The 27,128-nt window shown below is 44.8% G+C and overlaps 2 protein-coding genes across 2 annotated transcripts in view; one reads left to right on the top strand and one right to left on the bottom strand.

Moving 5' to 3' along the window:
• Nucleotides 1-27,128, bottom strand: part of LOC136014912 (U6 snRNA-associated Sm-like protein LSm5) — a 259,793-nt gene that overhangs the window by 126,355 nt on the left and 106,310 nt on the right. The window lies entirely within an intron of this gene.
• Nucleotides 1,441-14,677, top strand: LOC136015934 (heat shock factor protein 5-like). The gene is made up of 11 exons (XM_065682583.1): nt 1,441-2,017; nt 2,962-3,330; nt 5,182-5,270; nt 6,993-7,247; nt 7,438-7,579; nt 8,061-8,153; nt 11,614-11,702; nt 13,425-13,577; nt 13,870-14,011; nt 14,470-14,562; nt 14,613-14,677. The coding sequence occupies exons 1-11, from the start codon at nt 1,441-1,443 to the stop codon at nt 14,675-14,677; spliced, it is 2,067 nt and encodes a 688-aa protein (XP_065538655.1).

Genomic DNA, 27,128 nt, shown 5'->3' with positions numbered 1-27,128 from the left:
GCATCAGGGTCACATTCAGGAAGCTGGTGTCTCGGTCACTGAATAGTGGTGTCCCGTGAGGCTTTAGGGTTGGAGTTCTGTGTGGGATAAGTAAGAGAGGATATCCATGTTGGTGGCACCCTTCCAGAGGGCTCTCCGTGTAGAACATGTCCAGCTATTTGTTTCTGTCCTAAGACGTGAGGCTTAGGAGCAGGGCATGGATATTCACACATAGGGACCTGGTTTCTGGGGTGTCTGAGAGTGCTGCCCTGTGCGGTCAGACACAGGTGTACGTTTAGGTGGCTAAGCAGAGGTGGATTGCCATGTTGGTGTCCTTGTTGCGGAAGGCACCATGTTTACGTGATGCCCAGCACCAGCTTTCTGTTTCTTACTGTATTGTTAGCATCAGAATTTGGACGTTCACACTTTGGGAGCTGTTTTGAGGATCGTCAGTGCTGTTCAGTGAGGCTTTACAGGGATGGAGTTTGACGTGTGTAAGCAAGTGACGATATCCATGTTGGCAGCACGGTTCCGGAGGACTCCCTGTGTAGAACATGTCCAGTTACTTGTTTCTGTTCTAACACATAGCCATAGGAGCAGGATGTGCACATTTCCACTTAGGGAGCTTGGTTCGGTGGCGCTTGAGAGTGCACTCTGTAGGCAGCACAGATGCACTTCTATGTGGCTAAGCAAGGGTGGATTCCCATGCTGGTGGCTCTGTTCCCAAGCTATAGCTGTGTAGGTGATGTGCAGCATGAGCTTTCTGTCGTGGCACATCGAGTGACCTGGCATGATGGGAATGGTACGGAATAAGGGGTGGATACTGTCCTGGTTTTGGCTGGGCTAGAACCGATTCTCTTCGCTGTGGCTGGCGCAGTGCCGTGTTCCGGCTTGGTTCCGGGAATCACGCTGGCAGCGCACCGATGTTTTAGCTGTTGCTCAGTAGCACTTCGGCTGAGCAAGGGCTTTCCAGTCTCTCCTGCTCTGCCAGTGAGGGAGGGCACGGGAAGCCACGAGGAAGCAGAGCCAGGACACCTGGTACAGACACTGGGGGGAGACACCCGGAAGGCGCAGATGGCCGCTCGGGTCCGGCTGGGGATCGCTGATGGGGTGCTGAGCATTGTGCATCGCTGCTGGTTCGTGTTCCCCGTTCCCTGCCCAGCTCTAGAGGAGCAGTTTGCTGGAGAGCTGTTCGCAGCGACGAGGTTTGAGCTTTCCTCTCGTTGCTGCAGGTCGGGTTTTTAAGTTCTTGTCATGGTTCCGTTGTTGGGGCTGAGGGAGCGGGGAGCGGGCGAGGGCAGCGGCGGGGCTGGGGGAGCGGGGAGCCGCCGCGGGCCCGGCGGGCTCTGGCGGGGCTGCGGGTGCGGCCGTGCCGAGGCGAGGGGGTGGCGGGGCCGGCCCCGGCGGGCAGCGCGGGCTGAAGCCGGCCGCGGGCCGGTGTCGCTCCCCCAGCGCGGGCCGATGGGGCCGGGCGTTGCCCGGCGGCCGGTGGAGCGCGAGCGGCCGGGGCGTCCGTTGTCGGGGAGCGCCATGGAGGGCCAGCGGCTGCCCGGCGCTGTCAACCCCAGCCACTTCCCGGCCAAGCTCTGGCAGCTGGTGAACAGCCCGCGCTGCGGCTCCGTGCGCTGGGATGCCCGTGGCGAGGGGCTGCTCATCGACCAGCGGCTCTTCGAGCGAGAGCTGCTGGGCGCGGAGCCGGCCGGCGAGGGGGCGGCGCTGGGCGCCGACTTCTTCAAGACCAGGAACTTCGCCAGCTTCATCCGGCAGCTGAACCTGTACGGGTTCCGCAAGCTGGGGCCGGGGCCGGGGCCCGGGCCCCTGCAGGACCCGGCGGGGGGCGACGGCGGCAGCTCCGCCGGGCCCCTGCTGCACTTCCACAGCCCCCATTTCCGCCGCGACCGCCCCGAGCTCCTCGTGCGCCTCAAGCGCCTGACGAGGGCCAACAAGGCGAAGCTGGCGGCCGGCCCGGAGCTGCCCAGCCGCCCGCCCCAGCGCTCCCAGCGCCCGCCCTCGGCGCTCGGCGAGGCTGCCAGGCCCGGTGAGCTGGGGTGGCCCCGGGCTGCGGGCCGAGAAGCACTGGGGGCTGGGGGCTTCGTAGAGCGCCACCCCCGCAGGGAGCAGGGCTGCCGGACCTTGCTGGCGGCCGCTCAGCGCCGCCGCTGCGGGAAAGCCGTTGCTGTTGGCGCAGGGAGATGTGCTGCCAGCAGGCACGGGGAGCGGGGTTCGCGTGTGCTTCAGTCTGCTGCGAGAGGGCCTCTGTCGGGGGCTGCAGTAAGAGCACCCTCACCCCGTCTCTGTGGAGCGGGCACGGCCCTGCCAGGTGAACGCTACTTCTCCTTGAGGGGTTGCTCCAAAAGCTGTCGTTAAATCTGCGTGAAGCGATGGGTAACGCTCTGAGGGCAGGTACCGCTTCGTGAAACAGTAACTGAACCGGGTGAGCTACCTGGAAAAAAGCTGGCTCTGGGTTTGTTTTCCTTGACAAACTGACAGACTTGTGATGAGGGGCTCTCAGAGTCTCGTTTAGGATTTGGACGTTGCCCTTGCCTTGGCTGCCCGTGTGCTGTCAGCGCTGGAGCTTGGTAGAGCCCTGCTTAACGATTCCCCTTTCATTTCAACTCGCTGCCTGCTGTAACGCACAGCACTTCCTAAATGACTCGTGCCCGTTTAGTCAGCTCCTGCCCGTTTTGATTTACAAGAGCACATTTCTAGGTAGCGATCCCTTGCTCCTGAGGGCTTCAGGAGACTGAATGCTCCAGAGATGACTGTGTGTTGGCACAGCACTGATGTTCCTGTGTGTTCAGGTGGTACTGCTACAGCAGTTACTGTATGTTTAGGTGTAAGAATAGAGTCTGTTGTTGGATTAAGAGCATTGGAGCAAAGGTGGTCTTCCCAGGGAACGTCGTGGAGCCTTGGCTCCTCATCCTGCCTTTCAGGGCTAGTGAAAACTCCTTCCCTTAGTCCTCGTTTCCCTTTGTTTTGCAGGACTGGTGACTGCAGGACAGGCTCCTCAACCTTGCCGTCCAGCCAGCTTCTTCCCTTACTCCAACAGAGCGGCCTCCTGCCTGTACCCCCCTGCTTTCCAGGCAACGACTTCCCAGCAGCGCCCAGTCCCTTCCAGACCGTGGCAGGGTTCTGTTGGGTCGCTGCCAGGGCACGGGGCTTCCGCAGCTTTCCCAGGCCCAGGGGCTCCCTTTCCCGTCCTCCACCGGTGTTCCACCGAGGTCACGTACACCCTCCACACCGTGTTCTCGCTTCTGCCGCTTCAGCGAGGGGCTCCAGCTGCTGCTTCCCTTCCAGAACCCGGCAGCTGCGCGTCTCCAGGGCAGTGCTTGCCAGGCCCGGATCCAACACGTACGGCAAAAGTTCTCCCCTTGCTGCTCGGGAAGTTACCGCAAAGTGATGCATGAAATGTTTTTCCCCAGTGCTCTGTCACTGTGTGTGTACCTGACGTGCGTGCTTGCAGTGAGATGTGTGCTCCCTGTCCGTTACTTGCTACCAGCCGGTGACAGAATGTGCTTTAGCTGCTCCTTTCTTCTGGCTCTGATGAGGTGAACTGTATCAGAGACAGAAGAGCTTAGAAACGCCTTCTCTGCAATGAGCAGGGAAGGACAACAGCGTGTGGGTGAAGCAGGTGTGTGTGGAATCCTGATTCGCCTGGAAGACTTGAAGTACTACAAATGAATTGGCCCCTTTCCCTTTGCCGGCTGAGCTCATCAGTGGGGTTTCCACAGGTGCAGTTTTTCTTGCTGTTAGATCAGGCACTGCTGCAGCTGGCAAAAAAACCCAAGAAAAGGTGTTGTGAGTGCAAACCTTTCTTTCTGTGCACCATTCTGCACTTGAGACCCGTTCAGAACTGGTCACCAGTCTGGGCTGCTACACGGTTATGTTTGCTCTCCTCCCCTTGATGCACAGGCATTACAGCGCGTTTGATTCACGAGCTGCTTTCACTGTAAGCTCTACGAAGTGCAAGAGTTGTGCAATTTCTACTTTACTTGTGGCTTCTTATAGCCTGTGATCTGGACATTCTGTTTTACACTTGCCTTCTGTTTCACAAGCACTTTTTCCCTTTGGGTTTTTCCTTTTCTTCTCTTAGAAACTAGGCTCTTTGTACTGCGTGTTTGTTTCCTTAGGATGACTCCAGCAGGTTACAGCCAATCTCTCCTTTGCTCTCTTGCACTGTTTTTACAGTAGCCCTTTAAGTTTCTTTGGTGGTTTTCTTGGGTTTGTCCACGTCCTTTGGCGTTCCCAGGGAGTGAAGCCCAGGTATCCTTAGATTTTTGGCACTGCACAGAACTGTAATATGTTTGCAGGCCACAGACTGTTCTTCTGAAAGATGTCCAGATTTCACCCTAAGGTTGCTGAACATGAGCTTTTGAAGTAACAGGAGTCAGACACGTGTCTCGCGCTGCTGTGGAAGGATGTCCACTAGCTCGCTCCATGTTGTTTAGCTCTTGTGTATGTTGCTCCAAACTGGACAAAAGTTCACAGATTTCGTATGACAAAGGGCACTAGGTTTAGGTACTCAAATCCGTATCGGTTATCGTAGCAACTGTCTCGTGAGGAATCCCGCGGAGGTGTCAGGCATTGCAAAGAAACGGGTCTGATCACGTGGCCGTCTCAAGTCACACTCGTACCATTTAATTCCTGTGAACATGGGCCTAGATTTGATCTCATCAAGGATTTCTCTCTCGCCCGGAAGGACTGCAAATTTTAAAGATTGTCTGTCCTGCCAGCAGTGCCTTTCCTTGTACGTTCTCTCTGCGTGTCACCAAAACCTGAGACCCGCAGAAACTGCTTCATCTGCGGAGCTGCTTTTTGGAATAAGATCCCGTTTTCATTCCAGTGTGTGTGTGAACATGCAGGCCCTTCCTGTGTGAGTCCCCTTTCTGTGGTGTGGTGTGTTGAGACAGTCAAGCAGCCAAATCCAAAAGGTGATATTAAGATAGAGTGAATAGGAAGTTTCTGTGTGTGTGTGTGTTGGTTAATTCTACAAGACGTATGTTTGATCTGTGTCTACATATTTCAGAAGAAATATGTTTTAAGGTGGAGAGCTCAGTCTCTCAGTCAGTGGGGAGGTCATAATCCATTTCAGGGAGTTATCTTACGGAGTGGTTACTGCAGTGTTTAATGCAAGTAAGCAACAGAACTGTGCACACTGGGCACCGGTTCTGTCAGTCTGATCCCTGTGTTTGAATTTTGCAGCCACCCTGCAGTGTTTGCCCCCTGCCCAGGGAGGGCCTCTGACTGTCAGCGCCAGTGCTGCGGCGTCCACCGACTGCGGCTTTGTGCAGGTGAGTGCAGCGCACAGAGAGCAGGGGGAAGGGAGGAGACCCCGTGCATGGACCGCAGGGTTCTGGGCTTGCGGCAGGAAGGAGAGGACTTTGGGACTGCTCTGCTTTGGAAAGGGAAAGTAACGTGGTTTGCCAATGCCCATTCCAAAGCACCGCTTTGAAACACGAAAGGGGCGGTGCTGTAATGCAGGTAAGGTTTCAGGGCAGCGGCATAGCGGGTGTCCTCATCGGCGGAGGGTTTTTTCCCGTAAAAGTGTTATGTTTGACTTCACCATAATTCGCTTTAGTTCCTGAGTCTCCGTTTGTCTTTGAAGAAAGCCCTTGCCTGCACAAAATGGGATTCTTTAATGTTATGATACTGGGAATCAGCTCCACTTCTGTGCCCCAGACAGCTTGTGGCAGTCCTGAGTTTCATTGGATGCATGAGAAGAACCAAGCTGACTTTTGGAATTGGCCCCAGCTCAGAGATACCCTATCTAGGAGAGCTCCAGTGCTTCCTGTCAAGGCTTTCTAGAATTCTGGTGGAAATTGCCCCTCACTGGGTGGCCTGCCTTATGCAATACCAAAAGAGCCTCAGTAAACATGCCAGGGCTTCCTTTCGCATTCCAGCAGCATGGAGTTACTTTTTTTCCTCACAGGGGATAAGCAAAGCAAGCTCTGCTGGTGTGTGCTGAAAAAGGGTTGACCTGTGCAAGCCTGATCGTCCAGTTTCTTGTCTTGCAAATACCGACCTTTTGTCCTTTTTGCGTGTTTTCCTGTTTTAATATGAGCTTACCCAAGCTGGGGAGGTTATGGCCAGGGTAACGTTGCTGTGAGGCTAGAAATAGCCAACAGCCAGTCGTGCCATCGATAGGCTGGTGTTTATTTTCCACGCGGTGCATCCTTGTCCTCTCTCTTCCATCGTGAGCTGCTTTTCCCTCCAGCACATGAGGATCAGTGTGAGTGATGGGAAGTCACAGTCACATCAGTTCCGATGTCAGAAGGCTGAGATCAGTGTCTGGGATAGCACATGGTCCCAAAGGAGTCGTCAGGGGGTGGCGGTGTGTCTAGATTGAAAGGTGATAGAAATACACGGTCGAAAGGGTCTTCCTTGGAGAAGCAAGTCCCACGGAGAGTCAGAAGAGATGGGCTGGTTACTTAACCAGTAAGTGGCCTGGTAGCTTCCTGGTTAACCACTTCCTGGTTAGCGGTTGCTTGGATTGTGCAGCCGCAGGCAGGGAACTGCCGGTCAAAAGGTGCTGGTGCATCTGGGCAGAGGTTGGTGGAAGGTCCCCTGCGTGTGAGCAGTCCAAAGGCAAGCAGGGGTGTAAGCCAGTGGTGCCAGGTCAGTGCCTGACTGCCTCTGAGCAGGACAACAGGAGCAGTGTGCAGAAGGGATCAAACGGGCTTGAGATTTCCGAGCCTTAGTGTAGCCTCGATCACTTCTCCGGGAGCAGGGTGGCAGGGGCTGTGCGGGTGGTACAGAAGACAGTGCTTTGGCTGTGGATCTCACTGAGCTCTGGCCAAGAATCAGTTTACCTCGTGTGTGCTCTGGGGCAGGCACTTCCCCGAGGTCCTGCTGAGGGATGCAGCCAGCTACAGCCTTGATCATCCTGCCCTGCTTGTGTCCTCATCATCAGTAAGCACTTGCACGGTCCTCAGAAGTGGGAAAATCTGTCAGCCCTGACTGAAAATGGTTGTGATTTTTGGATCTAGCAATTCCCTGTATTTTGTTTCTCGCAGAGTCCTGACGTGCAGCCACCTTCTGCAGCTGAATGCCCGCCCTCTGATGGGGCACATCATGCATCTGAGGGCGAGGAGAAGTTGCCGGAATTCAGTTACCAAGATGTGTTTGAGATTTTCAATGAGATGTGTGCATCACGCAGCGCTGATGTGGTGACACCGGAGCCTGCGGAAAGCTGGGATGGAGAGCTGCTTGAAAGCTACCTCAATGCGGCCATAGAAAGCGCCGCTGCTGCTGAAACGGCGCAAGACTCTGTGACCACACAGGGAGCCCCTGAAGAACGGGGAGAAGGACTGGATCCCACCCCAGCTCACCAGTCCGAAATGGCTGTTGTGGAAGCACTGTTCAGTGCAGAGCACATAAGTGCTAAATGGAGGTAAAACTCCCTGGGAAGCTATCGCGTGATCTTTGGGTTTATTTCGGTTTTGGTGTGTTTATTCAAAGGAGAATGCGAGTGTAGAATGCGGATCTCTGACGGAAGAGAGAGAGCTGCCATCAGGAACCGAGGCGGCGAAGAAAGCTGCAGAAGAGCCAGGATCCCCTGCAAAACGTCAGTGCAGGAAGAGAAGACAGAGCTCACAGCAGGGTAAGTCCCTGGTAAGAGATCCTGCGTTTGTTAGAGGTGGCCAAGACAGCTGCTCTGAAACTCTTCCAGGAAGGGGAGATCACAAGAGCTGAGTTACTGTCTGCAGTGTAAGTACCTCACCGGGCCTTCAGTTCAACCATTACACTCGTACGAGCTCTTAGCGTACCTCCCGACAGGCTTCTATAGATAAGCTGGTGCCGAGGACTCCTGGGGGGAGAAGGGAATAAATTCTATCAGTCAGTAAAAGCTGAAGCTGCGGGAGTTGTGTCAGAGCCCTGCACGGCACTGAGATGCAGGCTGCGGGTATGTTTGCTGGAGGGTGAGAGTGCCACAAAGGGAGCACTGACGAATGAGGTGACCGTTGAAGTAAGAGGGGAAAAGCCCCGCACGCTGCCAAAGTGAGTGCACGAGTCCAACCTTTCTGGCTCAGCTCACTAAAGACGTTTCAGAGCAGCCTGCTGGTACGTGTGCTGAAACACAGGAGAAAAGCACCCTCAGATTCCCAAGTGGCAGGCCGCCTTTGGCCAGGTCGGACTGTCCCCGATGGCAGCACAGTTGCTGCGCGTGCTGCCAGGTGAGCCGTAGGCAAGGCCTGATGCTTCCTGGGTGTCGTTTGCTTCCTAGACCCCCACGAGCCGGAAGGTGGAGCCTGTAAGCGGGGCTGCTTCTGGAGGAAGACGCCAGAGTGAGGAGCGGTGAACACGTGGAGCAGCTGCCGGCTGGTTCCCTCCTGCGAGTGCGGCAGCAGTGCTGGGCACGGAACTGGGGCCTGGGTTCAGGGTCACGCCTCTTCTGTTTCCGGACTTTGAAGTTACTGATAGCTTTAGTCATCAATTCGTGTGTTACTGATGGCTTTATTCATCAGTTTGTGTGTTGTTTATAGCTTTATTCATCAACTTGTGTGTTATTGATAGCTTTATTCCTAAATTCGTATGTTATTTATAGCTTTATTCATAAATTTATGTGTTATTTATAGCATTATTCATAAATCTGTATGTTATTTATAGCATTATTCATAATTTTTTATCTTATTGATAGCTTCATAAATTTGTATGTAATTTATAGCTTCATTCATAAATTTGTAATTTATAGCTTTATTAATTTTTTTATGTTATTTATAGATTTGTTATCTTTAGCTTTATTTATACATTTATATGTTATTTATAGCTGCATTCATAAATTTGTTATAGCTTTATTCATAAATTTTTATGGTATTTCTGGCTTTACTCATAAATTTTTATGTTATTTATAGCATTATTCATAAATTTGTAGGTTATTCATAGCTTTATTCATATATGTGTATGGTATTTATGGCTTTATTAAAAAATGTGTTATTAATAGCTTTATTAATAAATTTATATTATTTATAGGGTTATTCATAAATATTTTATTTTAAGCTTTATCAATAAATTTATACTTTATTTATAGCTTTATTAATAAATTTATAGTATAGGGTTATTCATAAATTTGTTATTTTAAGCTTTAGTAATAAACGTATACATTATTTATAGCTTTATTCATAAATTTATGTGTTATTTATAGCATTATTCATAAATCTGTATGTTATTTATAGCATTATTAATAATTTTTTATCTTATTGATAGCTTCATAAATTTGTATGTTATTTATAGCTTCATTCATAAATTTGTAATTTATAGCTTTATTATTTTTTATGTTATTTATCGATTTGTTATCTTTAGCTTTATTTATAAATTTCTATGTTATTTATAGCTGCATTCATAAATTTGTTATAGCTTTATTCATAAATTTTTATGGTATTTCTGGTTTTACTCATAATTTTTTATCTTATTTATAGCATTATTCATAAATCTGTATGTTATTAATAGCTTCACTAATGTGTATGTTATTTATAGCTTCATTCATAAATTTGTTATTTATAGCTTTATTCATAAATTTATATGTTATTCATAGCATTATTCATAAATTTGTAGGTTATTCATAGCTTTATTCATATATGTGTATGGTATTTATGGCTTTATTAAAAATGTGTTATTAATAGCTTTATTAATAAATTTATATTATTTATAGGGTTATTCATAAATATTTTATTTTAAGCTTTATCAATAAATTTATACATTATTTATCGCTTTATTAATAAATTTATATTATAGGGTTATTCATAAATTTGTTATTTTAAGCTTTATTAATAAACTTAGACATTATTTATAGCTTTATTCATAAATTGCTGCTCGGGAAGTTACCGCAAAGTGATGCATGAAATGTTTTTCCCCAGTGCTCTGTCACTGTGTGTGTACCTGACGTGCGTGCTTGCAGTGAGATGTGTGCTCCCTGTCCGTTACTTGCTACCAGCCGGTGACAGAATGTGCTTTAGCTGCTCCTTTCTTCTGGCTCTGATGAGGTGAACTGTATCAGAGACAGAAGAGCTTAGAAACGCCTTCTCTGCAATGAGCAGGGAAGGACAACAGCGTGTGGGTGAAGCAGGTGTGTGTGGAATCCTGATTCGCCTGGAAGACTTGAAGTACTACAAATGAATTGGCCCCTTTCCCTTTGCCGGCTGAGCTCATCAGTGGGGTTTCCACAGGTGCAGTTTTTCTTGCTGTTAGATCAGGCACTGCTGCAGCTGGCAAAAAAACCCAAGAAAAGGTGTTGTGAGTGCAAACCTTTCTTTCTGTGCACCATTCTGCACTTGAGACCCGTTCAGAACTGGTCACCAGTCTGGGCTGCTACACGGTTATGTTTGCTCTCCTCCCCTTGATGCACAGGCATTACAGCGCGTTTGATTCACGAGCTGCTTTCACTGTAAGCTCTACGAAGTGCAAGAGTTGTGCAATTTCTACTTTACTTGTGGCTTCTTATAGCCTGTGATCTGGACATTCTGTTTTACACTTGCCTTCTGTTTCACAAGCACTTTTTCCCTTTGGGTTTTTCCTTTTCTTCTCTTAGAAACTAGGCTCTTTGTACTGCGTGTTTGTTTCCTTAGGATGACTCCAGCAGGTTACAGCCAATCTCTCCTTTGCTCTCTTGCACTGTTTTTACAGTAGCCCTTTAAGTTTCTTTGGTGGTTTTCTTGGGTTTGTCCACGTCCTTTGGCGTTCCCAGGGAGTGAAGCCCAGGTATCCTTAGATTTTTGGCACTGCACAGAACTGTAATATGTTTGCAGGCCACAGACTGTTCTTCTGAAAGATGTCCAGATTTCACCCTAAGGTTGCTGAACATGAGCTTTTGAAGTAACAGGAGTCAGACACGTGTCTCGCGCTGCTGTGGAAGGATGTCCACTAGCTCGCTCCATGTTGTTTAGCTCTTGTGTATGTTGCTCCAAACTGGACAAAAGTTCACAGATTTCGTATGACAAAGGGCACTAGGTTTAGGTACTCAAATCCGTATCGGTTATCGTAGCAACTGTCTCGTGAGGAATCCCGCGGAGGTGTCAGGCATTGCAAAGAAACGGGTCTGATCACGTGGCCGTCTCAAGTCACACTCGTACCATTTAATTCCTGTGAACATGGGCCTAGATTTGATCTCATCAAGGATTTCTCTCTCGCCCGGAAGGACTGCAAATTTTAAAGATTGTCTGTCCTGCCAGCAGTGCCTTTCCTTGTACGTTCTCTCTGCGTGTCACCAAAACCTGAGACCCGCAGAAACTGCTTCATCTGCGGAGCTGCTTTTTGGAATAAGATCCCGTTTTCATTCCAGTGTGTGTGTGAACATGCAGGCCCTTCCTGTGTGAGTCCCCTTTCTGTGGTGTGGTGTGTTGAGACAGTCAAGCAGCCAAATCCAAAAGGTGATATTAAGATAGAGTGAATAGGAAGTTTCTGTGTGTGTGTGTGTTGGTTAATTCTACAAGACGTATGTTTGATCTGTGTCTACATACTTCAGAAGAAATATGTTTTAAGGTGGAGAGCTCAGTCTCTCAGTCAGTGGGGAGGTCATAATCCATTTCAGGGAGTTATCTTACGGAGTGGTTACTGCAGTGTTTAATGCAAGTAAGCAACAGAACTGTGCACACTGGGCACCGGTTCTGTCAGTCTGATCCCTGTGTTTGAATTTTGCAGCCACCCTGCAGTGTTTGCCCCCTGCCCAGGGAGGGCCTCTGACTGTTAGCGCCAGTGCTGCGGCGTCCACCGACTGCGGCTTTGTGCAGGTGAGTGCAGCGCACAGAGAGCAGGGGGAAGGGAGGAGACCCCGTGCATGGACCGCAGGGTTCTGGGCTTGCGGCAGGAAGGAGAGGACTTTGGGACTGCTCTGCTTTGGAAAGGGAAAGTAACGTGGTTTGCCAATGCCCATTCCAAAGCACCGCTTTGAAACACGAAAGGGGCGGTGCTGTAATGCAGGTAAGGTTTCAGGGCAGCGGCATAGCGGGTGTCCTCATCGGCGGAGGGTTTTTTCCCGTAAAAGTGTTATGTTTGACTTCACCATAATTCGCTTTAGTTCCTGAGTCTCCGTTTGTCTTTGAAGAAAGCCCTTGCCTACACAAAATGGGATTCTTTAATGTTATGATACTGGGAATCAGCTCCACTTCTGTGCCCCAGACAGCTTGTGGCAGTCCTGAGTTTCATTGGATGCATGAGAAGAACCAAGCTGACTTTTGGAATTGGCCCCAGCTCAGAGATACCCTATCTAGGAGAGCTCCAGTGCTTCCTGTCAAGGCTTTCTAGAATTCTGGTGGAAATTGCCCCTCACTGGGTGGCCTGCCTTATGCAATACCAAAAGAGCCTCAGTAAACATGCCAGGGCTTCCTTTCGCATTCCAGCAGCATGGAGTTACTTTTTTTCCTCACAGGGGATAAGCAAAGCAAGCTCTGCTGGTGTGTGCTGAAAAAGGGTTGACCTGTGCAAGCCTGATCGTCCAGTTTCTTGTCTTGCAAATACCGACCTTTTGTCCTTTTTGCGTGTTTTCCTGTTTTAATATGAGCTTACCCAAGCTGGGGAGGTTATGGCCAGGGTAACGTTGCTGTGAGGCTAGAAATAGCCAACAGCCAGTCGTGCCATCGATAGGCTGGTGTTTATTTTCCACGCGGTGCATCCTTGTCCTCTCTCTTCCATCGTGAGCTGCTTTTCCCTCCAGCACATGAGGATCAGTGTGAGTGATGGGAAGTCACAGTCACATCAGTTCCGATGTCAGAAGGCTGAGATCAGTGTCTGGGATAGCACATGGTCCCAAAGGAGTCGTCAGGGGGTGGCGGTGTGTCTAGATTGAAAGGTGATAGAAATACACGGTCGAAAGGGTCTTCCTTGGAGAAGCAAGTCCCACGGAGAGTCAGAAGAGATGGGCTGGTTACTTAACCAGTAAGTGGCCTGGTAGCTTCCTGGTTAACCACTTCCTGGTTAGCGGTTGCTTGGATTGTGCAGCCGCAGGCAGGGAACTGCCGGTCAAAAGGTGCTGGTGCATCTGGGCAGAGGTTGGTGGAAGGTCCCCTGCGTGTGAGCAGTCCAAAGGCAAGCAGGGGTGTAAGCCAGTGGTGCCAGGTCAGTGCCTGACTGCCTCTGAGCAGGACAACAGGAGCAGTGTGCAGAAGGGATCAAACGGGCTTGAGATTTCCGAGCCTTAGTGTAGCCTCGATCACTTCTCCGGGAGCAGGGTGGCAGGGGCTGTGCGGGTGGTACAGAAGACAGTGCTTTGGCTGTGGATCTCACTGAGCTCTGGCCAAGAATCAGTTTACCTCGTGTGTGCTCTGGGGCAGGCACTTCCCCGAGGTCCTGCTGAGGGATGCAGCCAGCTACAGCCTTGATCATCCTGCCCTGCTTGTGTCCTCATCATCAGTAAGCACTTGCACGGTCCTCAGAAGTGGGAAAATCTGTCAGCCCTGACTGAAAATGGTTGTGATTTTTGGATCTAGCAATTCCCTGTATTTTGTTTCTCGCAGAGTCCTGACGTGCAGCCACCTTCTGCAGCTGAATGCCCGCCCTCTGATGGGGCACATCATGCATCTGAGGGCGAGGAGAAGTTGCCGGAATTCAGTTACCAAGATGTGTTTGAGATTTTCAATGAGATGTGTGCATCACGCAGCGCTGATGTGGTGACACCGGAGCCTGCGGAAAGCTGGGATGGAGAGCTGCTTGAAAGCTACCTCAATGCGGCCATAGAAAGCGCCGCTGCTGCTGAAACGGCGCAAGACTCTGTGACCACACAGGGAGCCCCTGAAGAACGGGGAGAAGGACTGGATCCCACCCCAGCTCACCAGTCCGAAATGGCTGTTGTGGAAGCACTGTTCAGTGCAGAGCACATAAGTGCTAAATGGAGGTAAAACTCCCTGGGAAGCTATCGCGTGATCTTTGGGTTTATTTCGGTTTTGGTGTGTTTATTCAAAGGAGAATGCGAGTGTAGAATGCGGATCTCTGACGGAAGAGAGAGAGCTGCCATCAGGAACCGAGGCGGCGAAGAAAGCTGCAGAAGAGCCAGGATCCCCTGCAAAACGTCAGTGCAGGAAGAGAAGACAGAGCTCACAGCAGGGTAAGTCCCTGGTAAGAGATCCTGCGTTTGTTAGAGGTGGCCAAGACAGCTGCTCTGAAACTCTTCCAGGAAGGGGAGATCACAAGAGCTGAGTTACTGTCTGCAGTGTAAGTACCTCACCGGGCCTTCAGTTCAACCATTACACTCGTACGAGCTCTTAGCGTACCTCCCGACAGGCTTCTATAGATAAGCTGGTGCCGAGGACTCCTGGGGGGAGAAGGGAATAAATTCTATCAGTCAGTAAAAGCTGAAGCTGCGGGAGTTGTGTCAGAGCCCTGCACGGCACTGAGATGCAGGCTGCGGGTATGTTTGCTGGAGGGTGAGAGTGCCACAAAGGGAGCACTGACGAATGAGGTGACCCCGCACGCTGCCAAAGTGAGTGCACGAGTCCAACCTTTCTGGCTCAGCTCACTAAAGACGTTTCAGAGCAGCCTGCTGGTACGTGTGCTGAAACACAGGAGAAAAGCACCCTCAGATTCCCAAGTGGCAGGCCGCCTTTGGCCAGGTCGGACTGTCCCCGATGGCAGCACAGTTGCTGCGCGTGCTGCCAGGTGAGCCGTAGGCAAGGCCTGATGCTTCCTGGGTGTCGTTTGCTTCCTAGACCCCCACGAGCCGGAAGGTGGAGCCTGTAAGCGGGGCTGCTTCTGGAGGAAGACGCCAGAGTGAGGAGCGGTGAACACGTGGAGCAGCTGCCGGCTGGTTCCCTCCTGCGAGTGCGGCAGCAGTGCTGGGCACGGAACTGGGGCCTGGGTTCAGGGTCACGCCTCTTCTGTTTCCGGACTTTGAAGTTACTGATAGCTTTAGTCATCAATTCGTGTGTTACTGATGGCTTTATTCATCAGTTTGTGTGTTGTTTATAGCTTTATTCATCAACTTGTGTGTTATTGATAGCTTTATTCCTAAATTCGTATGTTATTTATAGCTTTATTCATAAATTTATGTGTTATTTATAGCATTATTCATAAATCTGTATGTTATTTATAGCATTATTCATAATTTTTTATCTTATTGATAGCTTCATAAATTTGTATGTAATTTATAGCTTCATTCATAAATTTGTAATTTATAGCTTTATTAATTTTTTTATGTTATTTATAGATTTGTTATCTTTAGCTTTATTTATACATTTATATGTTATTTATAGCTGCATTCATAAATTTGTTATAGCTTTATTCATAAATTTTTATGGTATTTCTGGCTTTACTCATAAATTTTTATGTTATTTATAGCATTATTCATAAATTTGTAGGTTATTCATAGCTTTATTCATATATGTGTATGGTATTTATGGCTTTATTAAAAAATGTGTTATTAATAGCTTTATTAATAAATTTATATTATTTATAGGGTTATTCATAAATATTTTATTTTAAGCTTTATCAATAAATTTATACTTTATTTATAGCTTTATTAATAAATTTATAGTATAGGGTTATTCATAAATTTGTTATTTTAAGCTTTAGTAATAAACGTATACATTATTTATAGCTTTATTCATAAATTTATGTGTTATTTATAGCATTATTCATAAATCTGTATGTTATTTATAGCATTATTAATAATTTTTTATCTTATTGATAGCTTCATAAATTTGTATGTTATTTATAGCTTCATTCATAAATTTGTAATTTATAGCTTTATTATTTTTTATGTTATTTATCGATTTGTTATCTTTAGCTTTATTTATAAATTTCTATGTTATTTATAGCTGCATTCATAAATTTGTTATAGCTTTATTCATAAATTTTTATGGTATTTCTGGTTTTACTCATAATTTTTTATCTTATTTATAGCATTATTCATAAATCTGTATGTTATTAATAGCTTCACTAATGTGTATGTTATTTATAGCTTCATTCATAAATTTGTTATTTATAGCTTTATTCATAAATTTATATGTTATTCATAGCATTATTCATAAATTTGTAGGTTATTCATAGCTTTATTCATATATGTGTATGGTATTTATGGCTTTATTAAAAATGTGTTATTAATAGCTTTATTAATAAATTTATATTATTTATAGGGTTATTCATAAATATTTTATTTTAAGCTTTATCAATAAATTTATACATTATTTATCGCTTTATTAATAAATTTATATTATAGGGTTATTCATAAATTTGTTATTTTAAGCTTTATTAATAAACTTAGACATTATTTATAGCTTTATTCATAAATTTGTATATTATTTACAGATTTGTTATTTTTAGCTTTATTTATAAATTTGTTATTTATAGCTTTATTCATACATTTGTATGTTATTTATGGCTTTATTAAAAAATTCATGTGTTGTTTATAGCTTTATTAATAAATTTATGTTATTTATAGTGTTATTCATAAATTTGCTATTTTTAGCTTTATTAATAAATTTATACGTTATTTATAACTTTATTCGTAATTTTGTAAATTATATCTTTATAAATTTATATGTTATTTATAGCTTTATTAATAAATGTGTATTTTAGTCATAGCTTTATTCATAAATTTCGGTGTTGTTTATAGCTTTATTAATAAATTTATGTTATTTATAGTGTTATTCATAAATTTGCTATTTTTAGCTTTATTAATAAATTTATACGTTATTTATAACTTTATTCATAATTTTGTAAATTATATCTTTATATTTTACAGCTTTATTGATGTGTATTTTATTCATAGCTTTATTAATAGATTTCTCTGTTCTTTTTAGCTTTATTAATAAATTTATGTTATTTATAGTGTTATTCATAAATTTGCTATTTTTAGCTTTATTAATAAATTTATACATTATTTATAAGTTTATTCATATTTTTTTAAATTATATCCTTATTTATGTTATTTATAGCTTTATTAATAAATGTGTATTTTATTCATAGCTTTATTAATAGATTTCTGTGTTCTTTATAGCTTTATTAATAAATTTATTGTTATTTATAGCATTATTCATAAATTTGTATGCTATTTTTTAGATTTATTAATAAATTTATACGTTATTTATAACTTTATTCATAATTTTGTAAATTATATCTTTATAAATTTATATGTTATTTATAGCTTTATTAATAAATGTGTATTTTAGTCATAGCTTTATTCATAAATTTCTGTGTTGTTTATAGCTTTATTAATAAATTTATGTTATTTATAGTGTTATTCATAAATTTGCTATTTTTAGCTTCATTAATAAATTTATACGTTATTTATAACTTTATTCATAATTTTGTAAATTATATCTTTATATTTTACAGCTTTATTGATGTGTATTTTATTCATAGCTTTATTAATAGATTTCTGTGTTCTTTTTAGCTTTATTAATAAATTTATGTTATTTATAGTGTTATTCATAAATTTGCTATTTTTAGCTTTATTAATAAATTTATACATTATTTATAAGTTTATTCATATTTTTTTAAATTATATCCTTATTTATGTTATTTATAGCTTTATTAATAAATGTGTATTTTATTCATAGCTTTATTAATAGATTTCTGTGTTCTTTATAGCTTTATTAATAAATTTATTGTTATTTATAGCATTATTCATAAATTTGTATGCTATTTTTTAGATTTATTAATAAATTTATACGTTATTTATAACTTTATTCATAATTTTGTAAATTATATCTTTATAAATTTATATGTTATTTATAGCTTTATTAATAAATGTGTATTTTAGTCATAGCTTTATTCATAAATTTCTGTGTTGTTTATAGCTTTATTAATAAATTTATGTTATTTATAGTGTTATTCATAAATTTGCTATTTTTAGCTTCATTAATAAATTTATACGTTATTTATAACTTTATTCATAATTTTGTAAATTATATCTTTATATGTTACAGCTTTATTAATGTGTATTTTATTCATAGCTTTATTAATAGATTTCTGTGTTCTTTTTAGCTTTATTAATAAATTTATGTTATTTATAGTGTTATTCATAAATTTGTATGCTATTTTTAGCTTTATTAATAAATTTATACGTTATTTATAACTTTATTCATAATTTTTTAAATTATATCCTTATTTATGTTATTTATAGCTTTATTAATGTGTATTTTATTCATAGCTTTATTAATAGATTTCTGTGTTCTTTTTAGCTTTATTAATAAATTTATGTTATTTATAGTGTTATTCATAAATTTGCTATTTTTAGCTTTATTAATAAATTTATACGTTATTTATAACTTTTCATAATTTTGTAAATTATCTTTATAAATTTATATGTTATTTATAGCTTTATTAATAAATGTGTATTTTAGTCATAGCTTTATTCATAAATTTCTGTGTTGTTTATAGCTTTATTAATAAATTTATGTTATTTATAGTGTTATTCATAAATTTGCTATTTTTAGCTTCATTAATAAATTTATACGTTATTTATAACTTTATTCATAATTTTGTAAATTATATCTTTATGTTACAGCTTTATTAATGTGTATTTTATTCATAGCTTTATTAATAGATTTCTGTGTTCTTTTTAGCTTTATTAATAAATTTATGTTATTTATAGTGTTATTCATAAATTTGCTATTTTTAGCTTTATTAATAAATTTATATGTTATTTATAACTTTATTCATAATTTTGTAAATTATATCCTTATGTTATTTATAGCTTTATTAATAAATATGTATTTTATTCATAGCTTTATTAATAGATTTCTGTGGTCTTTATAGCTTTATTAATAAATTAAGTTATTTATAGTGTTATTAAGAAATTTATATTTATAGCACGATTCATAAATTTATATGCTATTTATAGCTTTATTAATAAATTTATACGTTATTTATAACTTTATTCAGAATTTTGTAAATTATATCTTTATAAATTTATGTTATTTATAGCTTTATTAATAAATGTGTATTTTATTAATAGCTTTATTCATGTCTGTGTTGTTTATAGCTTTATTAATAAATTTATTGTTATTTATACCTCTGTCCATAAATTTGAATGTTACTTATAGCTTTATTAATAAATGTTATTTACAGCTTTCTTCACAAATTTGTATGTTATTTATAGATTCATTAGTAAATTTATCATTATAGCTTTCTTCACAAATTTATATGTTTTTTATGGCTCTATTAATAAATTTGTATTTTATAGCTTTAATAAATTCATTGTTATTTATAGCTTGATTCATAAATCTGTATGTTATTCATAGCTTTATTAATAAATTGTTATTTATAGCACGATTCATAAATTTATATGTTATTTATAGCTTTATTAATAAATTTATTGTTATTTATAGCTCGATTCATAAATTTGTATGTTATTTATAGCTTTATTAAATTTATTGTTATTTATATCTTTCTTCACAAATTTGTATGTTTTTTATAGCTTTCTTAATAAATTTATTGTTCTTTATAGCACTATTCATAAATTAGTATGTTATTTATAGCTTTTTTAATAAATTTCTTGTTATTTAAAGCTCTTCATAAATTCGTATGTTATTTATATCTTAATAAATTTATGTTATTTATAGCTTTATTAGTAAATGTATTGTTGCTTATAGCTGTGTTCATAAATTTGTATGTTATAGCTTTATTAATAAATTTATTGTTATATATAGCTCTATTCAAAAATTTGTTATTTATATCTTTATTAATAAATTTATTGTTATTTATAGTTTTCTTCACAAATCTGTATGTTATTTATAGTTTCTTAATAAATTTATTGTTATTTACAGCTCTATTCATAAATTTGTTTTTATAGCTTTCTTAATAAATTATTGTTATAGCTATATTCATAAATTTGGATGTTATGTATAGCTTTATTAATAAATTTATGGGTTATTTATAGTTTTATTAGTAAATTTATTGTTACTTATAGCTCTGTTCATAAATTTGTTATTGCTTTATTAATAAATTTATTGTTATTTACAGCTCTATTCAAAAATTTGTATGTTATTTATAGCTTCCTTAATAAATTTACTGTTATTTACAGCTCTGTTCATAAATTTGTATGTTATTTATATCTTCACAAATTTGTATGTTTTTTATTGCTTTCTTAATAAATTTATTGTTATTTGTATCTTTCTTTGCAAATTTGTATGTTTTTTATAGCTTTCTTAATAAATTTATTGTTATTTATATCTTTCTTCACAAATTCGTAGGGGTTTTATAGCTTTCTTTATAAAATTGTTCTTTATAGCTCTATTCATAAATTTGTATGTTATTTATAGCTTTATTAATAAATTTATTGTTATTTATAACATTCTCGATGTTTATAGTGATAATAAATCTTATGGTTTAAAGAGCCGTGTTTGTGTCTTGATATTAAGAATAGTGCTGGCATCTTTGTACTAGACACTGTCAATCTGGTCTGTGCTCTCAGCATTGTCATCCCCCCTGGACTTTGCAATCCACGTTGTGGGAACTATTAATAACTGTACCTCCTGCTTTTTCTCCTCGGAGGACCAACCTATGGGGGAGACGTCCCCCCACATCTTCCACCTCCCCACCAGGCTCTTTACGGTAGCATTTCAGAATTTCAGACACTTCAAATGTCCTTTGAATACCCATGAAACCAACCTGCTCCTCTGCTGGGAACCAGCGTGTTGCTGCGTATGGTTCAGGTCTTGCTTAAGGGTAAACAACGATGTGAGCATACCCCCAGACATCTTTCCCCGAGGCTGTACAGTTACGGGAGCAGGGTGTGTGGGATCGTATGGGCAGGTACCTAGGCCAGGGGCCCCTGCAACGCTGTGGAACTTCACCCCTGAACAAGTGCAAAATCCAGGAGAACTACTCCATGAGCCAGCAATGTGCTCTTGCGGCCAAGAAGGCAAATGGCATCTTAGGGTGCATTAGAAAGGGAGTGGTTAGTAGGTCAAGAGAGGTTCTCCTCCCCCTCTACTCAGCCTTGGTGAGGCCGCATCTGGAATATTGCGTCCAGTTCTGGGCCCCTCTGTTCAAGAAGGACAGGGAATTGCTTGAAGGAGTCCAGCGCAGAGCCACAAAGATGATTAAGGGAGTGGAACATCTCCCTTATGAGGAGAGGCTGAGGGAGCTGGGTCTCTTTAGCTTGCAAAAGAGGAGACTGAGGGGTGACCTCATCAATGTTTACAAATATGTGAAGGGTAGGTGTCAGGATGATGGAGCTAGGCTTTTTTCAGTGATACCCAGTGATAGGACAAGGGGCAATGGGTGTAAACTGGAACATAGGAAGTTCCACGTTAACATCAGGAAGAACTTCTTTACTGTAAGAGTGACAGAGCACTGGAACAGGTTGCCCAGGGGGGTTGTGGAGTCTCCTACACTGGAGATATTCAAGGCCCGCCTGGACAAGTTCCTGTGTGATGTACTGTAGGTTACCCTGCTCTTGCAGGGGGGTTGGACTAGATGATCTTTTTAGGTCCCTTCCAACCCTTGGGATTCTGTGATTCTGTGATTGGCTGGGAAAAGCATCGTCCTGGCAATACCAGAGAGGCAAAATCAGCACAACGTGCTGGGGCCTGCCCCTTGCCCACCGAGCCCTGCTCAGCACTATCCAGTACCCTCAAGGAGAAAAGGTCCCTGGATCTCATGGCAAAGCAGCAGGCAGTGCTTCTACCCCAGCCCCAGCAACCAGCACTGCGGCTACTGCAGCCTCAGCAACAGCACTCCAGCCATTCCAGCCGTGGTGACAGACACTGCTGCTGCTCCAGCCCTGACAGCAGACGCTGGCGGCCACTCCAGCCCTGGTAGCAGGCACTTGGGCTGAACCAAAGAACCAATCTGTGCCGTTATCCGTTGCCCCTGTACAGAGAAGAACTGGACACGAAAGTCAGCTCGTGTAGAGACAGAGGACGGCGCAGGGCCAGCGCTAGAAAGAGAGGAGGAGGCAGAACCAGAGGGAAGCTCTCGCTCCCTGTCCTGGCTGCTCCGATGCTGGGATAATGGAGCTGGCAGCCTGGAATTAGAGGGTAGGGAAGCCAAGCATCTGGGCTCTCTTTGTAGGTAAGCAGGTGTTGACCACACAATTGGAAAAGGGACCCAAACCCTCAGGCTCTTAAGCCCCATTCGAAATCATTCTTCTTGCGGGTCGCATGATAGAGAAAGCTCACAACCGGACTGTAATTTGGGATGTGCATTCTCCAGACCCCACAACACCTGAGAAAGCTCGTGTTTGTTTCTTACTGGTTGGTGGAGGCATTGCTGTTCCCTTGCTGATCACGTCTGTGCGGATCTGCTGACGTCCGTCTTGCCGCTTTATTCCCCAAACCTGAATCTCCTGGTCAGGTCCCTTGACCTTGCTCCATCCTATGGCAAAAGCGGTCTTGGGAAGGCTTTGGATTATTTTCCTCCCTGTCTAAAAAGCTTCTGCTGCTGCTGAACGGTGTCACACCGTGTCGGTGTAAGGTACTGCAGGTGTTGTGGGGCTTCACCCTGTTGCAGTACTTTCTGGATCAGCCCATGGCAGACGGTAGGGCTGCCTTTCCATCCCTGCGGCACTCGATTCCAAGTGTATTGGACGGCCCTCCGAGTATCAGCAAACTGGCCTGCACTCTGCTGCCAAAGGGATTGAGACAATGCATCGGCAACGTCAATTGTGCCATCCCACTTGGCTGCCTTTGACTCTCCTACCCCAAAGCAGGCTGGGATTCCCCGATTCCCTGACGTGCGAACGTCGGTCACTCTCCGCTGCTCGTAGGTGGCCGTGATGCCCTGTTCCGTTGCCCAGGCTGAGCTGTGACCCCTCGCACGCTCCAGCTCCGGACGAAAGGCGCAGAGGAAGAGCAGCCCGTGAGGGACCTCCCCGAGCCGGCTGGGCAGAGGCTGGTCCCCGTGCGGCGACTGCCGGAGCATCCCTGGGTGCCCAATGGCCACGGGCACGATGCTGCCGCCAGCACAAAGCCGTTGTGGTTGCAGTGGAGAAGCCCATCGTGACCGGGCCACCACGGTGACCGTGGGGTATTCCAGGAGCGAGAGCCCTGGAGTGACCAGTGCGGAGGAGACCTCTCCCTCGGGAAGCTGCATCTCCCCTGGGTGCCGAGCGTTGAGCCGGCGGGGTTTGTGTTAATAGTGCGCAGTGTGGGGAAGGCGGGCATCTCGCTTGTTTTCCATGCGGACTGAAATAAAAGGAAGCACTTGATGTGACGAAGCCATCCCTTTATTACGGAACTGCGGGATGAAGGATGCTGCGAGCGTGCTGCGGAGCACAAGGGCGGCTGCTGCGGGGCCCAGAGGTTTGCCTCCCAGCGAGACTGACGCTGCAGGTTCCCCAAGGGCTCCCCGAGCCGCGGTGCCCAGGAGCAGCCCCCGAGAGCAGCACGGGGGAGGCTGGATCCAGCCCTACGAGACGGGGGGGGACGACACGAGCCTGCGGTTTGCCCGCGAGGAGCAAGGGCGGCGCTCACCGGGGGGAGCGGGCGGGACGGGGCCCGGGACACGCCGGGCAGAGGCGAGGCCGCAGGGAAAAGGGCTCAAGGGAGGAGCAGGCTCCTCGCGGGGGGCTCGGCCGCGGTTCGGCCGCGGGGATGCTGCGGCCGGGCGGGGGGGGCATGATCCCGCTGGCTCTCGCCGGCTCGGAGCCCTCCCTCCGCCGCTCCCCGAGTCCGTGCCCCCCGCTTCTCCCCAGCCCCCGGGGCCTCCCGCCGGGGCTCTCCGCGCCGCTCCGCTCCGCTCCGCTCCGCTCCGCTCGGCTCTGCCGCTCCCGGCCGTGGCGGCGCTGGCCGAGCCGCTGCCGCTGGGTCTGGCGAGGCAGCACCGCCCCCTGCCTCTCCCCGGCCCGCCCCCAGGCCCCGCTCCGCCCGGCCCCGGTCGCTCGGCGTCGGGACCCCCGAGCCGCCGGTGCGCGGTGCGGCTGCGGGGGTGCCCGCGGCGGCACCGGGAGAGCGGTCGGGCAAGGTGCCCGTGGTGCTGCTGCGGGGGTGGAGCCGCTGGCCGGGGCACCGGCGGGGAGTGCACGCCCGGAGCCGCGGCCGGGTAAGGGAGGGGACGGCTCCGCTCGGCCCGGAGCGGAGCGGGCGGTGGGGGCCGGCGGGGGCCCCGCTCGCAGCGGTAGCGGCCGCGTGTGGCGCACAGGGAAGGAGAAGGAGCCCCTGGAGCGGCTGCACCGCCTGGGAGCGCTGCTGGGGAGCGGCGGCTCCGGGTCCGTGCCCTCGGGGTGCGCCCGTCCGACAGCGCCCCGGTAAGTGGCGGGGAGGCGGCGGGGGTGCCCGGTCCCGGTGTGTCCGCGAGGGGGTCACCGGAGCATCCCCCAAAGCATCTCAGTGGAGAGTGGTGTCCTGTGAGAATTTAGAGATGGGCTTTTAGGTGTGTGAGTGAGTGAGTGAGTGAGTGAGTGAGTGAGTGAGTGAGTGAGTGAGTGAGTGAGTGAGTGAGGATATCCGTGTTGGAGGGGCTGTTCTGGAATGCACCATCTGCGGGACATGCCCAGGTCCTGGTTTCTGTCTTAGCACATTAGTCTTAGGAACAGGGTCTGGACATTGGCACATAGACTGCTGAAGACTCGGTCACCAGAGAGTGGTGTCCAGTGAGGCTTTATTTACACAGATGGAGTTTCACACGGGTGGAGTTTTAGGTGGGTACATAAGTGAGTTTATCCCTGTTGGTGGCACTGTTCCTGAGGGCTCCCTCTATGGAACACGTCCAGATTTTTGTTTCGTTCCTAACACATTAGGCTTAGGAGCAGGGTCTGGACATTTGTATTTAGGCAGCAGGTATAGCAGAAAAACCTTTTTGTTCCATTCAAAAGATTGCTTTTCAGCTCTTCCTTTTTCTTACACAGACACCAAGCTGGATGGGTTCCCCTTAAGGCAGGAGTGAGGCCAACAGCAGGTAGCCATTAACGTGGATGTGGATCGTGATGGGCAATATGCAAATAAACCTGATCTTGAAGAGATGGTGAGGAAGAACTGACTGTCTTCTGAGACTCCTATGTATTATATTATAAGGTATGCTGTAATGCCTGGACAGAAAGTCAACCCCTGCCCATGACCAGAGGGGGCACTGCGCAGGCGCAAAGGACCTTCTAGCTCATCATAATACGAAGCGGGGACAGAATACGAAGGGGGATATGTATAGGCGTTAGGGAATAAATGTAAAGGAAAAACGACCCTGGGTGTGCATGCTTTGGAGGAACGATCCCCATGCACCTCAGCGCTGAATAAAGCATACCTACTTTACAACTTGAACGAGTTGTGGAGTCAATCCGCGTATCATTGTGATAAAGGACCAAGCAGAAGCCATGAATCCAGGCTCCTGCATTGTATTGGCATCTTCACCTGCATCTTCTCCACTGTCTCCATCAATCCCATCATCCGTAAGTCGTTCCTTTAAAAACAGAAATTGAAGCAATTCAGCTGCTTCTTTTCAGAGTTCTAACACAAGGTCACCAGCAGACTCTGCTTATTTCTTCCATATTATGATGGATGCCTGTTTGGACCCCTCTTATCAGGTCTGGATTTTATCAGTTGGTGGGATATAACTGGTGCTGAATATGCAAAGTCACACGCAGTGATCTTAGTAAAATTATAAAAACAAAACTAGAATGATCCTTAACAGTCATGATTTCATTATCATTATCCTCACAACAGCACAAGCAGTTCTTAAGCATACACATACACAATATATACAAGTACAATATACAAGTACAGTCCTTTGAGTAATGTCTGGATGGATTTCAAAATGATAAGTGCCTCATTCTGTATCAAGGCATATGTTCTTAGTATCAATTGCGTTTCTTCTCAGGCCTTCACAGTTCTAGTTGGAAAGGCTTCTGGCCAATCTGAAAAGATATCCGTTAGTGCCAACAAATATCTATATCCTCCTTTTCTTGGCAGTTCTGTAAAGTTGATCTGCCTCTGTTGTCCTGGTTTGTTGTCCCTCCCAATTTGACCCATTTTGGGTTTAGGATTACTTTTGGGGTTTGTTTGGAGGCAGAGATCACACTGGTGAGTTACCTGTTGAATAATAGCATAATTTTGCTTATCAAATATTTATATCGACTCCCCAGTGTGTTTTGATGTGCATTCTTTACTAAGGACCAAACGAAGATGAGGGAACAATTATCTTTCCCTGTGGTGTACTAGCCCACCCTTCATCTTGACCTACAATTAATTTCTGATCTTCTTTATTATAGTTTGGCTTACCTTTTAGAGAAATTTTCCCATCAGGAATTAAAGCTCCTTCAATTGTTATCTCACCTTTTGCAGCTTCTTTTGCCTCTCTGTCTGCCAGCTCATTTCCCTCCTCCAATTTTGAGCTCACCTTCTGGTGTGCCTTGATGTGCATAATTGCCACATTCTCAGGTAGTTGGACCTCTTCCAACAGTCTCAGTATTTCTTGTGCATGTTTAATGTTTTTTTTTTCCTCGTGAATTCAACAGTCCTCTCCTTCCAAACGGCACCATGTGCATGCACAACTCCGAATACATATCTTGAGTCTGTATATGTGGGAACCGCCGGGAGACGAGCTCATCAGATGATGACCAACAAGTCTCAGTTTATTGCTAAGCAGATGGATCCTTATATACCTTGCATACAGAGATCATTGGCTTATAGCTTTTACATGTTACAAGATCATTGGTTTATAGCTTCTACATTTTTGCAGCTACACCGTGCACCCCCCCCCCCCCCATTCTCCTTCTCATGCACTTATCACTTAGTGGCCTTGGCTGTGATTGGTCATAGTATGTTGGTGTTTGCCGGTGTCCTTCATTTCCTCATTATCTGGCATGAGAGGTTTGCACCATGTTCTACACAGATGTCTTGTTTCAGCTTGTTGATGGGAGCATGACCTTTTGACCTTTTTCGACAAGCCAATCCTCCACATGTATAGACATTTATGTTTTTTCCTTTTGCCAGCTCCAGAGCTCTAGTCAGAGCAATCAATTTCACCTTCTGTGCAGAGGTGTTTATGGGTAACGGTCTGGATTCTATTACTTCAGCATGTCGTTTTCCACTGATGATATAGCTGTTCCCAGTAAACCAGGTTTCTGCGTCGTCTAAAGGGGTATCTTTCAGATCCGGACGACTGGAATATGTGGCCTCAGTAGTCTCTGCTGAGGCTTGCTCCACCATGATGGCTTGATATTTCAGAAACCTTTGTGGGGAAAGCCAGTGCCCGCCTTTCACTTTCAGCACTGCAGACACTGTATGGGACACCAGCACATTTTCTGCCCCAAGGTAGTACAACTGCTGCAACGGCCCTGAGGCATC

The sequence above is a fragment of the Lathamus discolor genome, chromosome 5 (assembly GCF_037157495.1).
Source record: "Lathamus discolor isolate bLatDis1 chromosome 5, bLatDis1.hap1, whole genome shotgun sequence".
Taxonomy (NCBI): Eukaryota; Metazoa; Chordata; class Aves; order Psittaciformes; family Psittacidae; genus Lathamus; species Lathamus discolor.
Note: the sequence above shows the minus strand (reverse complement) of the source record. Positions and strands in the feature narration are given on the sequence as shown.